Source organism: Nerophis ophidion, linkage group LG21, assembly GCF_033978795.1.
Source record: "Nerophis ophidion isolate RoL-2023_Sa linkage group LG21, RoL_Noph_v1.0, whole genome shotgun sequence".
NCBI classification, from domain to species: Eukaryota; Metazoa; Chordata; class Actinopteri; order Syngnathiformes; family Syngnathidae; genus Nerophis; species Nerophis ophidion.
In genome coordinates, this window is record NC_084631.1 from 15,104,185 (window position 1) to 15,118,339 (window position 14,155).

The 14,155-nt window shown below is 38.4% G+C and overlaps 1 protein-coding gene across 2 annotated transcripts in view; it reads left to right on the forward strand.

The window, feature by feature from the left end:
- The window catches only part of tuft1a (tuftelin 1a), a 46,528-nt gene extending 32,380 nt beyond the window's left edge, over positions 1-14,148 (forward strand). For both annotated transcript variants that reach the window (XM_061881997.1, XM_061881998.1), the window contains exons 8-12: positions 3,713-3,936; positions 5,667-5,772; positions 8,466-8,549; positions 8,735-8,829; positions 13,504-14,148. In XM_061881997.1, the coding sequence (XP_061737981.1) occupies positions 3,713-3,936; positions 5,667-5,772; positions 8,466-8,549; positions 8,735-8,829; positions 13,504-13,576 (582 nt within the window). In that variant the 3' untranslated portion in view covers positions 13,577-14,148. The remainder of the gene's footprint in view (positions 1-3,712; positions 3,937-5,666; positions 5,773-8,465; positions 8,550-8,734; positions 8,830-13,503) is intronic.
- The last annotated feature ends 7 nt before the right edge of the window (positions 14,149-14,155 follow it).

Consider the following 14,155-nt stretch of genomic DNA (forward strand, 5'->3'; position numbering starts at 1 on the left):
ACCGACACTCAACAACAACTCATCATTTGCAGACTATAATTACTGGTTTTCAAAAAATATTTTTAACCCAAATAGGTAAAATTAGATAATCTCGCACCGCACACCAGACTGTACCTCACGGCACACTAGTGTGCCGCGGCAGTGGTTAAAAAACACTGTCTTAGCTAACAAAGAAAATGACATGGACTGCATAATATCCAACAAACAGCAACGAAGAGGCTTGCATACATTATTCGGTATACCCGTGCTTCTAAATTATAATTTTGTTCATGCACCCCCCACCCCAAACTGATATTGTTTATTCATCCATACAAACCACTTGAAAAAAACTTTACACACCCTTGAATTTGAATCCTAATGGGGACCTGACAATATTTAAGTACCGTATTTTTCGGACTATAAGGTACAATTAAAATTAGAGATGTCCGATAATATCGGACTGCCGATATTATCGGCCGATAAATGCTTTAAAATGTAATCTCGGAAATTATCGGTATCGGTTTCAAAAAGTAAAATGTATAACTTTTTAAAATGCCGCTGTATGGAGTGGTACACGGACGTAGGGAGAAGTATAGAGCGCCACTAAACCTTAAAGGCACTGCCTTTGCGTGCCGGCCCAATCAAATATTATCTACGGCCTTTCACACACACACACACACAAGTGAATGCAAGGCATATTTGGTCAACAGCCATTGAGGGTGGCCGTACAAACAACTTTAACACTGTTACAAATATGTGCCACACTGTGAACCCACATCAAACAAGAATGACAAACATTTCGGGAGAACATCCGCACCGTAACACGGCATAAACACAACAGAACAAATACCCAGAACCCCTTGCAGCACTAAATCTTCCGGGACGTTACAATATACACCCCCGCTACCCCCTATCCTCCCCCACCTCAACCCTGCCCACCTCAACCTTCTCATGTTCTCTCAGGGAGAGCATGTCCCAAATTCCAAGCTGCTGTTTTGAGGCATGTCAAAAAAAATAATGCACTTTGTGACTTGAATAATAAATATGGCAGTGCCATGTTGGCATTTTTTTCCATAACTTGAGTTGATTTATTTTGGAAAACCTTGTTACATTGTTTAATGCATCACAACAAAATTAGGCACAATAATGTGTTAATTCCACGACTGTATATATCGGTATCGGTTGATATCGGAATCGGTAATTAAGAGTTGGACAATATCGGAATATCTGATATCGGCAAAAAAGCCATTATCGGACATCTCTACTTAAAATTCTTTAATTTTCTCAAAAATCAACAGTGCGCCTAATGTACGGCATAATTTCGGTTGTGCATACCGACCTTGAAACATTTTTATTTGGTACATGGTGAAATGATAAGTGTGTTGCAGTCACACATCAGAGATACGTGTAGACTGCAAGATGACACCAGTAAACACCACCAAAACTTAAAATGTTCCATTGAGAATATAGGACATTACACACGGCGCTCAAAAATCTGTCAATGTTTTTAGTACCACTTTGGTAAGCTATGAAGCCACACCGCTTGATGGATTGTCGCCGCGTTAAACATACGAGTATTCTTATGGTGCGGTTGTGCCGATTTAGTACTGGTATTGGTAAAATGTAAACAATCTATCCCTACCACAGTGTGTGTGATTATTTAAAAGTACTAATGATAGTCACACACACACTAGGTGTGGCGAAATTACTCTCTGAATTTAACCCATCACCCTTGATCACCCCCTGGGAGGTGAGGGGAGCAGTGAGCAGCAGCTGTAGCCGCGCCCGGGAATCATTTTTGGTGATTTTACCACCAAGTCCAACTCTTGATGCTGAGTTCCAAGCAGGGAGGTAATGGGTCCCATTTTTATAGTCTTTGGTATGACTCGGCCGGGGTTTCGAACTCACAACCTACCCATTTTAGAGCGGACACTCTGACCACAAGGCCACCGAGTAGGTTATTTCAGTGCTTCTTAATTATTTTCTGTTACGCGCCACCTTGGGAGAAGAAAGCACTCCAGGCAGCGGCTATACATAGTATAATCTCTATAAAATTGTTGTAAGCTCACCTCTGCATCTGCATTGTATCCTTAACATTAAATAAAACAAAAAAATGAAGAAATTTAGATCAATTTACAACAAATAATTACTATATTAACATTGTTTTTAGTTTGTAACAGAAAATATTTATAGTACATCAATTTGCCTAAAATAATAAAAAAACAAAACAATCCTTATTTAAACTGACAGCTTTTGACCAACTTAAACCAATTGGTACTGAATTTTTTTTATTTTTATAAGTAATAATATAAAATACAAATTCTGATTGATCAGCAATATTACCCAGGAGCACAATATAAAAAAAAAAAACACTTCAATCTACAAAATAAAAAATTATAAAACAATCTGTACTGATTAAAAAAACAACTATAAATTAGAATACAGAAGTCAGGATTAATGGCTAGAAATTAGCATGTTGTGCAGCTTTTCAAACGGGATTTGAAGCTTGGTTTATTCCCTGGGATCACAAGTGCCCCCTGCTGGAAACCCCCGCCCCACCAACCCTTGCCCCACTATTTGGCACCCTTGCCCAAAACTATTTGGCAAGGACTGGATTATTTGCTTGGAAACTCCATTCCGAGATATGATACGGACTAGTATGTTGTGCGCAGGCTTCACGGTGCAAGAGGGGTTAGTGCATTTGCCTCACAATACGAAGGTCCTGCAGTCCTGGGTTCAATCCCGGGCTCGGGATCTTTCTGTGTGGAGTTTGCATGTTCTCCCCGTGAATGCGTGGGTTCCCTCCGGGTACTCCGGCTTCCTCCCACTTCCAAAGACATGCACCTGGGGATAGGTTGATTGGCAACACTAAATTGGCTCTAGTGTGTGAATGTGAGTGTGAATGTTGTCTGTCTATCTGTGTTGGCCCTGCGATGAGGTGGCGACTTGTCCATGGTGTACCCGCTTTCCGCCCGATTGTAGCTTATAGGCGCTAGTGCCCCCCGCAACCCCAGAAGGGAATAAACGGTAGAAAATGGATGGATGGATGGATGGATGTTGTGCGCAATGTTTGGCCGTGTGATGCTAATTCTAATCCAGGACATATTTTTTTTAACCGATAACCAAAAAGTGGGTTTCACAGTAAAACAATTCTGATTAAAAATTCCAGATAAATGTTTGTAGTCCATCACTTGTATTGAAGCTCAGATTCTCCAGTCTAGTACAAACTGTGTGGGTTTTTTTCTTCACTTTTTTGAGCACTTTGATGTCAACAATGTCGAAACGATCCCCGTTTTTACAAAATGGACAAACAAACCACCATTCCAGGCAACTTCCTGTTCCATAGCATCCTTCCATTTTCTATCGCTTGTCCCTTTCGGGGTCATGGGACACCCTGGAGAAGTCAACGCCTCATCGCAGATAAACAACACTCACACTCACATTCAAACACTAGGGTGGCTTTGTAAATCTACTTTGTTTATACTGCCACACAACGCTGTGAGACAACATTCCTGTTCCCTTTAAACAAATCCACTGTTTGGCACCTACAAGAACCGCCTGGCCAAGGTTTTCCTTTGTGATTCCACTGTGTTGGCGCTCATGTTTGTTCAAGCCACGCCTTTCAAGTGCAGTCTCGGCCTATTTGACACCATTTTCCCCTCATCTCTGGCTGTAACTATGTTCGTAAATAAAACCTCACCCTTATCTCACAAATGGTCTCCGCCGCCTGCAGGCTGAGGGCGGCATGCTGAGGGAGCGTCTCAGCAAGCAGGAGGAGAAGTTAAAGACCACCGAAGAAGACGTGGAAAAGAAAGACCACCGCATAGAGGAGCTGCAGAGGTTACTTGGAGGCATGGAGAAGGAGAGCGCCACCTTGAGGGAAACCATTAACAGCCGGGAGGAGGAACTGCGCGAGCTACGCCACATTCAAAAGGACGGCCCGAAGGGAGAAGAAAGGTCAGACATAGCATTCAATTGCTTTTGTTGCCATTAAAACATGATATGACAGCATCTGCCTTATACTACTACCATAACCTACTCAGTGGCCTAGTGGTTAGAGTGTCCGCCCTGAGATGGGTAGGTTGTGAGTTCAAACCTCGGCTGAGTCATACCAAAGACTATAAAAAAATGGGACCCATTGCCTCCCTGGTTGGCACTCAGCATCAAGGGTTGGAATTGGGGGTTAAATCACCATAAATGATCCCCGGGGGCGGCACCGCTGCTCCCCTCACCTCCCAGGGGGTGATCAAGGGTATGGGTCAAATGCAGAGGACAAAATTCACCACACCTAGTGTGTGTGTGTGACAATCATTGGTACTTTAACTTAATACTGATCACAACCATCAGGGGGTGCATGTAGGAATTGCTTTTACAGCGGAACCTCTATTTGCCCTCTTTTCGGTTTACAAACTTTTACATGGAGCCAAATATGCCTCGTGCAAACTATATCTTTGTGTATGAACTCTTCGTTCATTTATTTTGTGTCCCGCTGGCAGACATTTTTGTGCTAGCTCGGATTGAGGCGATTTGAGGATGACCGCTTCCTGCCACAGCAGGTTTTTCATTGTGTAGAGAGCGGACTTTTCTGAAAAAAAGTGCCGAAGCACTTTTAACTATTAACTATTTTAACTATTTAACAGCTCTCGTTCAGCGTGCCCCCTTGAATTGATTCCCTCGCGAGAAGACTTTGAAAATGTTAATCGGAATCAGTTGTATATTGTAAGTGGATTTTACTTATTTAAATGTGCGTTACTGTAAAAAATATGGTTAAATGAAGGATTTTTGTGGTTTCTGATCGTTTGTGAGAGCGCCAAGGCAGGGCATACAGAGGACAGCAGCTTGTCATCATTGTCGTTTTTGGCTTATTAATATAGAGATAGTCAATCAATCTCCCCGTTGTTATGTACGTTTAAGCACTTTATATTGCGCATTAAGTGTACAAACTTTATCTCAGTGGCCTAGTGGTTAGAGTGTCCGCCCTGAGATCGGTAGGTCGTGAGTTCAAACCCCGGCGGAGTCATACCAAAGACTATAAAAATGGGACCCATTACCTCCCTGCTTGGCACTCAGCATCAAGGGTAGGAATTGTGGGTTATATCACCAAAAATGACTAGCGGGCACGGCCACTGCTGCTGCTCACTGCTCCCCTCACCTCCCAGGGGGGTAAACATGGGGATGGTTCGAATGCAGAGGACACATTTCACCACAACTAGTGTGTGTGTGACAATCATTGGTACTTTAACTTAAAATAGGGACTGGTCTCTAGGCTGGAACCCTATTCATGTTTATATCCATCCATTCATTTTTTTACCGCTTATTCCCTTTGCGGTCGCGGGGGGCGCAGGTGCCTATCTCAGCTACAATCGGGAGGAAGGCGGGGTACACCCAGGACAGGTCACCACCTCAGCGCAGTTCATGTTTATATTGTTTCTTATAAAGACATTTGATTCGATATACACACTTTTTCTATTTACAAACCTTGTTTTTAAAACAAAATATGTGCTATTATCTATTATCTCTGTTTCTTTCATTGGCTTTTCTGCCCGGTAACAGCATCTGTCAGCATTTATACTGGCTTTACCCGCCATTTTTATGTTTTGTAACCGTAGTGTATAAAGATTGCAGAAACGGAATAGCAGGTTCAACTGTCTTTTGACTAAGAAAGTTGTATTATTTGTTGTCCTCAGGGCGGAGCAGTTGGAGAAAGACGTGGCCATTCTCAGAGAGAAGATCCACCATTTGGACGACATGCTGAAAAGCCAGCAGAGGAAAGTCAGACACATGATCGAACAGGTGAGATGCACGTTTTAAAGTGCTACAGTACAAACCAAATATTTAAAACAATAAAAGCTTAGCCATTAAAACAAATCAAATTCAAAGACTAAAACACTAACATGCAAAGAAACGCAAAAGATGCAAAATAATGTTTTATTCCAACAATATATCTAATCTATTAATTTTAGTGATCAAAATTTTTTGGGGTCAAACCATTTCTGGTACTTTTTGAGCATGATGAACAATCGATGATAGCCGTGTTCATTTTGGTCACAGTAACCGTGATAAGACATATTCGTATTGTTACTTCCCTAGTTGGTAGCAAGTAAATGAAAGAAAAAAATAGAAACAGAAGGAAGCTCATGCTTCATTTGAACGCGCTTATGTTGTTGAAATAAAAAAAATATTTATTAAAAACATTGTGGTATAAACCGTCACAAACACATTCACAAACAATAACACAAAAAACGTAAAATTGGACATCAAAAAATTAAATATTGTTTACTATTTTCTATTGTTAGTTTTGGAGGTCAACATTTACGTCAGGGGTCTTCAACGTTTTCCAGGTCAAGGACACCCAAGCTGATGGAAAGGAGTGGCCACCCCCAACCTGTATAGAATTATGTTTTTAAATCGATCTGGTCTAAAATGTACCTTTGTACTGTGAATTACTAAAATATTCAAATAATACAGTACAGCAGTGTTTTTCAACCTTTTTTAAGGCAAGGCACATTTTTGTCTTAAAAAAAAATCCAGAGGCACACCACCAGCAGAAAACGTTAAAAAAAATTTTCTTTGTGTTAGCAAGCAAGGCTACCTACATTGTTGCAATCCTTCTTTGTGTGGACATTGTTGATTGTTGTGTCACGTATGGATGTACTTTGTGGACGCCGTAAGTTTTTGCTGTCGTCCAGCATTCTGTCTCTGTTTACTTTGTAGCCAGTTCAGTTTGACTTTCGTTTTGCGTAGCCTTTTCCTTTCCCTTTCGTTCATTTTGGGTTTAAGCGTTACATACCTTTTTTACCTGCACACTGCCTCCCACTGTGGTCTGCATATCGGGATTGATTGATTGAGACTTTTATTAGTAGATTGCACAGTACAGTACATATTCCGCACAATTGACCAAGTAATGGTAACATCTGAATAAGTTTTTCAATTTGGTAAGACGGGGTCCATGTTCACAACAAACCATCCTTTTCTCACCCGACACATTCCAACTTTTACAAAGCAATGCTGCCACCTACTGACATGGAGTATTACGTGGTTACCCTGCCGAGTTTTACACGGCACAGACACTAAGCAATGGCACCATATTGGCTGATTATAATTATTGATTTGTAAAAAATATTTTTGGCATAAATTAGGCAAAGTTGCATAATTTCCCACAGCACACCAGAGAATATATTCGGGCACACTAGTGTGCCGCGGCACAGTGTTTGAAAAACTCTGGAGTACAGTGCCGCTAAACTCTAGCTGACAGCTAGCGCCACTAATCTATAACTGGAAACTAGAGCGCTAATCACTAGCTGTCTTAAATGTTGACAAGAATATAATAACTAATATTTGATGTTTTTCTTTTTTTTTCTTTTGTGAAATAGTTTTCCTTTACTTTATAGCATAAGGTAGAGTTTAACATAGGATTTTCATCAGCTGATAGTATTCACTAAATACTTATTATGATTGTTATTAGTTAATCTACTCAGCGTAAACCCTGATGCCTCCTTTTCAAACTTTTTGTTCCATGAATGCACCACAGTTATGTCCTATAAGATGCAAAAGTGAAACCATACAGCTGATATGCCACTGCCGTTTTTAAATTACACTACAGTGTGTCCGATCAATGTTAATGTCGATTTAAAAACATATATAGCACAGGCCAAAAGTTTGGACACACCTTCTCATTTAATGCATTTTCTTTATTTTCATGGCTATTTACATTGTAGATTGTCACTGAAGGCATCACACCAATGATGGTCACACACACACGAGGTGTGGTGAAATTATTCCTTTGCATTTGACCCATCCCCTTGATCACCCCCTGGGAGGGGGGGGAGCAGTGGGCAGCAGCAGTGCCGCGCCCGGGAATCATTTTGGTGATTTAGCCCCCAATTCCAACCCTTGATGCTGAGTGCCAAGCAGGGACGTAATGGGTCCCATTTTTATGTGGAGTTTTATGTACTAAAAAAGGTGAAATAACTGAAAACATGTTTTATATTCTAGTTTCTTCCTAACAGCCACCCTTTGCTCTGATTACTGCTTTGCACACTCTTGGCATTCTCTCGATGAGCTTCAAGAGGTTGTCACCTGAAATGGTTTTCACTTCACAGGTGTCATAGTTTTGATGCCTTCAGTGACAATCTACAATAGTCATGAAAATAAAGAAAATGCATGGAATTGAGGTGGGATAAAAATGCAGAGGGAATATTAACAAATATATATTTTTAAAAACCATTATCAACCAAAAATTGCATGCTCCCCTGCTGTATGTCTGCGAACCCCCTGTAGAATACCTCAGATCTATGTCATATATGCTAACTTTCATATCACTTTTCTTTTCAGTGTTGCGCAACACTGTCTTTGTAATGCTGTAATGTGGGATTAAAGTGCGTTATTTGCATAGGTGTGGCATAATAAAAAGATTAGCTATGGGCTGAATTTTGCACACCCCTTTGTCTCAAGTCTTCATATTTGCTCATGTTTGCTGTTTTTAGCTCCAGAACTCTCGCATGGTGATCCAGGAGCGCGATCGTGTGATCAAAGAGCTGGAGGAGAAAGTAGCCTTCCTGGAGGCAGAGGTGAGAGTGCCTCTTTGTCTTCTCTCCAAAAAACAGCTTCATGTATTATATGTGAGAGAGGACAGAAGTAAAAACACCCAAATGTCTGCCAAATGGACGTGTGAGATGTGAAAGAAAGACGTAATGGAACGATTGTCTTTTTGGCAGCTCTTGTTCACGTTAACTGAAATGTGATCTTTGTTCAGAACCGAGAGATGCACGACCAGGTGGACTTCTTCCTGGGAGGATCAGACAGTCATGCCTATCTTTCATCCGAACGCAACCCCCAGATTGTCTACAGGTACTTATACCATATACTGTATACACAATATACATTCTCCTGGGATTATTCTAATATCATTAAATGTATTTTTTATGAAATGTATTTATTCATAATCATATATTTTAATTTACAGTATAATAAACAATGCTTTAAACTGTGCTCAAAATGAATTTCTGTGCCCCTTTAGAACAAAACATTCATAATTATAATATAAATAACATCTATTACATTTGGATTTAAGAATAAAACTACATTTATATTATGGTTAGTACTTTTCTTTTCATTGTATTATTAATCATCGGATTCAATTGCCCCTCTCATGTAACCAGTATGTTGGGTTTTTTACATCATCCATCCATCCAATCCATTTCCTACCGCTTGTCCCTTTATCATAGCACATTAAAAATAATAAAACATTACAAAAACAAAATATAAAACTGTTGAATCTCATATAGGGATGTCCCAATCCAGGTTTTAGCACTTCCGATCCGATACCGATACTGGCCTATTCGAGCATGTATTAAAGTTTAAAGTTCTTTAGCCTACTTAGTTGTCATGTAGATTTTAGTACTCTTGATAACAACTAGCCAGCTGAATTAGGTGAGTTTGAATAATACACAATAGTTGGTATTCAAGGATAAATATCAATTATACATGACAAACACAAATGGCATCATTAAACAGTAAAAAAGTGAATAGTATAAAGTGCAAATAATGCTGTAAACATTATTAAAAAAAAGCAAAACACACAAACAACCTGAGTGGGATAAAATGTCTATAACTCAGCATCAATACTTGCTCTTGAACAAGTGTAAACTTAAAAAAAAAAAAAAAACATCTACACACTCCCTTCAATTGTTTGCCCCAGTCGAGGGGGTGGCAAACACCTGATTCTTTCTAACAAAGTTGAGCACTTCAAGATGCTCAGGTGTCAGCCTGCTCTTGTGTCCATCAATGATGAGTGCTAAAATGCCTCACACTCTAAAAAGACATTAAAATGTCTTACAACTTTACCACCACGCTTGACTTTATTGTGGCATGTTTTACACTCCACCTCTTCATCTTTTTCATTTTGTAGGGTAAAATAATCTCACAGCTGAAATTTTTACCGTAACTTTTAATTCACACGGCCGTCTGAACGGTTAGAACACAGACTTGTGGATGTTTTGAAGGTGTGCTGGAAAAAGCGGAACGGAGTTTAGGGAGCAGCAGAAGAATTGAATGTATTATTTAAATCGGTGCGTTGAAATACACGGACCGGAGTTTTTTTAAAAACTGGATCTGGATCGGCATTTTCCCATGCCTTGCCGATACGTATTTTTTGGCAAATATCGGCAGCCGATCCGATTATCCGAATAATGCACATTAAATACACATAACAAAAATAAAAGAAAATTCAATGTATTCACATGAAATCATTTTGGTACGTAAAATAATTTAAAAAATACATTTTAAAAAAGGTGTTTGGTTTGCCAATGTCATGTAAGTAAAATAATACAGAATCAACATTATTAACATAAAATAGGATAAATAACAGGGGAACACAAAAAAATTATCCACATCCAAATCGCAATTCTTATTCATCTCGATTCTGAATAGATTTATATGTATTTAATTATTGTAATTTTTTTTTGTTTAATAAGTCATTTTTTTAGAAATGTTATTACAGTCATCACCATGCAACCAGAGGGAACATTTCTAACCTTTAGCCTGTTTTGAAAAAGTTTCATAATAATTATTAAACCAAATAATACATTGCAAGAATCAGTTTGAATTGAGAATCGTGTTGGATCAAGAATCATCACCCCAGGAATTGGAATCGAATCTAATCTTTAGGTGCCAAAAAAATTTACAACCTTAATAAATGACAAAACATGAGACTAAAAAAAGATACAAATGTAGGTTTTTGATAGCCCTCTAGTCCAGTAGTTTTCAACCTTTTTTCAGTGATGTACCTCCTGTGGACATTTTTTAAATTAAAGTCCCCCCTAATCAGAGCAAATCATTTTTGGTTGAAAAAGAGATAAAGAAGTAAAATACAGCACTATGTAATCAGTTTCTGATCTATTCAATTGTATAATTATTACTCATTTGTAGTGGTCTTTCTTGAACAATTTGGAAGAAAAGATATACAAATAACTAAAAACTTGTTGAAAAATAAATAAGTGATTCAACTATAAATAAAGATTTCTACACATAGAAGTGATCATCAACTTAAAGTGCCCTCTTTGAGGATTGTAATAGAGATCCATCCGGATTCATGAACTTAATTCCAAACATTTGTTCACAAAAAAAGACATCTTTAATATCAATATTTATGGAACATGTCCACAAAAAATCTAGCTGTCGACACTGAATATTGCATTGTTGCATTTCTTTTCACAGTTTATGAACTTACATTCATATTTTGTTGAAGTATTATTCAATAAGTATATTTATAAAGGATTTTTGAATTGTTGCTATTTTTAGAATATTTAAAAAAAATCTCACGTACCCCTTGGCAATATCTTCAAGTACCACGAGGGGTACGCGTACCCCCATTTGAGAACCACTGCTCTAGTCCACCAAAATAAGGTAATCAACATATTATAAAATCTACCAGTGAGAAAAATAATGAATGCAGTTAAATAATTAAATTAAATGGATACTTATGATACTGTCAATCAAACCTCACAAAAAAAAATACAAAATATGTATACAAATATTTTTGGGGGATTATTATTAAGTTTTTATCTTAAAGGAGCCGTATGTAAGAAGAACCTGGTCAGAAATGTTATTGCAACCACAGTCAAAATTTGGTAGTCCCCTCGCCTTTTCCCTGACTGTGGTTACCAGATACGCAGCCGAATCCAGCTTGATGGACTGGGGTACTCCAAGGAACTTCAAACTTCCACTGCCTCTTACTAGGTGTTGAGGGGCTGGGACCATGATAGCTGAATAGACAAGCATTTTGTCAAAAACAGATCTCTAACCAACATTTACACAGGAATTAGGCTATTTTCAGGAAAGGATTACATAATGCCTGCATACAATACCACAACAAATGGCAATCATATGGTTATTGTCAGTACTAACAGAAAAAAACTAAAACTAACTACAACCAATGCTAGGAATAGTTATACTGATAAAAATAAGTAGAGCATGCTTAGCAGCCTAATGTACGCCCAAAACTAAAGAGGAGACATTTTACCAAGGTATGTCGTAGACTGCCATATAACTTGATACATGTAGTCCACAATATGCAAACACGAAGGAGGAATTCTTTTATCATGTGATTTGGTCTCCATACATTTCACATTGCCATGACAGCCATGCCAATGTTGGAACCCATTTCCTCTGAGTACCAGCATATTGACAACAAAACAGGCACTGACATTACCCATGTCCACAGGTTTTATTTGTCAAAAATGTATTTTACCCTTTCAGTCCGAATACACATTGACATAGAGGCTAACGGGCATATATTTCCCCCGTTAGCCTCTATGTCGATGTGTCATGACTGGGATAGCATGCAAAGCAGGGGTAGGGAACCTGTGCCTCTTTTGATGACCGCATCTGGCTCTCAGATAAATCTTGGCTGACGTTGCTTAACACGATAAATAATGAATAATTCCGCTGGTAATCACAGTGTTAAAAATAACTTTCCAAATATAAAACATTCTCATGCATTTTAATACATCCATTTGTTTCTATCATTCAAGAAGTCGCATTAATGGTCAAAAGTATTTTATTTATTATTGGTTACCTTCAGAATAACAATGTTGTTAAAAAGAATAAGAGATGCACGCATTTAGTTGTTGTAATCAGGGAAAGTCTAAATAAAAGAGGCGTAGAATTATCTTGTCAGAGCGTGGGACGACACTGTACAAGGGTACAGGGCTACGCGTTTCTCCTCATTGAGCTAAATAGAATTCTGATTCTGTTTAATTCCTTGCTTCTTGTCTGTTTAATAGATGTCATCAGTGTTTGAACCTGACAGTTATATACAGTGTTACAAATATTATACGGCTCTCACGGAAATACATTTTAAAATATTTGCCTTTTATGCCTCTCTCAGCCAAAAAGGTTCCCGACCCCTGATGCAAAGCATCTGTTGCAGGATCAAAGTAAAAAATATCATAGACTGTATTGGAAAATATCGTTTGCATATGAAATTGCCGTTTCCATTTATTACTTGTAATAAGAACACGTAAATGCCTTACTTACCTGTCAAGGACGAAATCAGCAAGTTTGGCGTCGGATGAAAAAAATCTTATTCGCTTTCAATCGGCTCCATCTTCCAAAGGCATCCCCGATACAAATCCTAGTTTTGTTCCTGACTTTGTCATGAATAATTTGAGAATCGTAACAAAGCCTTTAAGATTTACTAAGGTCTGACATGTTTAGTAACTTTACCAGTGGCAGTAGCTAGACAAAGATGAAGGTGCATAACAACCTGGATGTGACACACTCACGGACTCTCTAATTGGTCAAATGGTGGAGGGTGGGACTTTAAAATGAAAACAATAACAAGATTTCGGGTCTTTAAATCTAAATTTGAAATGAGCATATCACGGCTGAACTACCATTAACAGTTATGGAGGTTTTCGAAAATAACATGATTTATTAATGCCTTTGGACATATCAGGGCAATTTAATGATGACTTGACATGAAATTCTTACATGTTTGACATTTTGTTTTTGCCCTGGCAGCAAACCAATCAAGCTTTCAACCTCTTCCAACAAACCGCTGCCATTCATCAAGGTCATTGAGATCAAGTCTTGAGACCACCAAGAAGAGAAGTTTTTATAAAAAATGTTATTTGAACCACCACAGCTTTTGTTGTGTATGCAGACTGAAAAGAAGTACTACCACTCACAAACCTGACATGACATGTCCAACTGCAACTAGTGCTTTAATTTCACCTCTTGAAGGATGCAGTAGTGTGTGCGCTTTATGGGCGACTGGGTCAACTGTCCCTAACATACAAGCTACTTGTTTGTTGGTTTGTTTAACATATAATGTTAATTATTGGATGTATTTCCTTGGAGAGGAGTGCAAAGTTAGGCTTTTTAGAAGCAGTGATGTAGCGTCAATTTTATCCAATCACTTACCAGTGCATAGTGCAGTATGATTCTTGACAACTGTAAAGGCTAATTTTATGCTACGTGTACTACTACTACTGTACTGGCTATGTATATAAATTGAAGTGTCACTCATTTGAAATACATCCTGCAAAGCATTTCAATCATCATTGTTGTGCAAACAGCCGCCGAGCTTGAATGTCATTTGAAGTTTTATTTTGTAACCTTGTATTTATTTATATAAAAAAAATTAAAACATTTGACTAATTCAAAGGCTCTA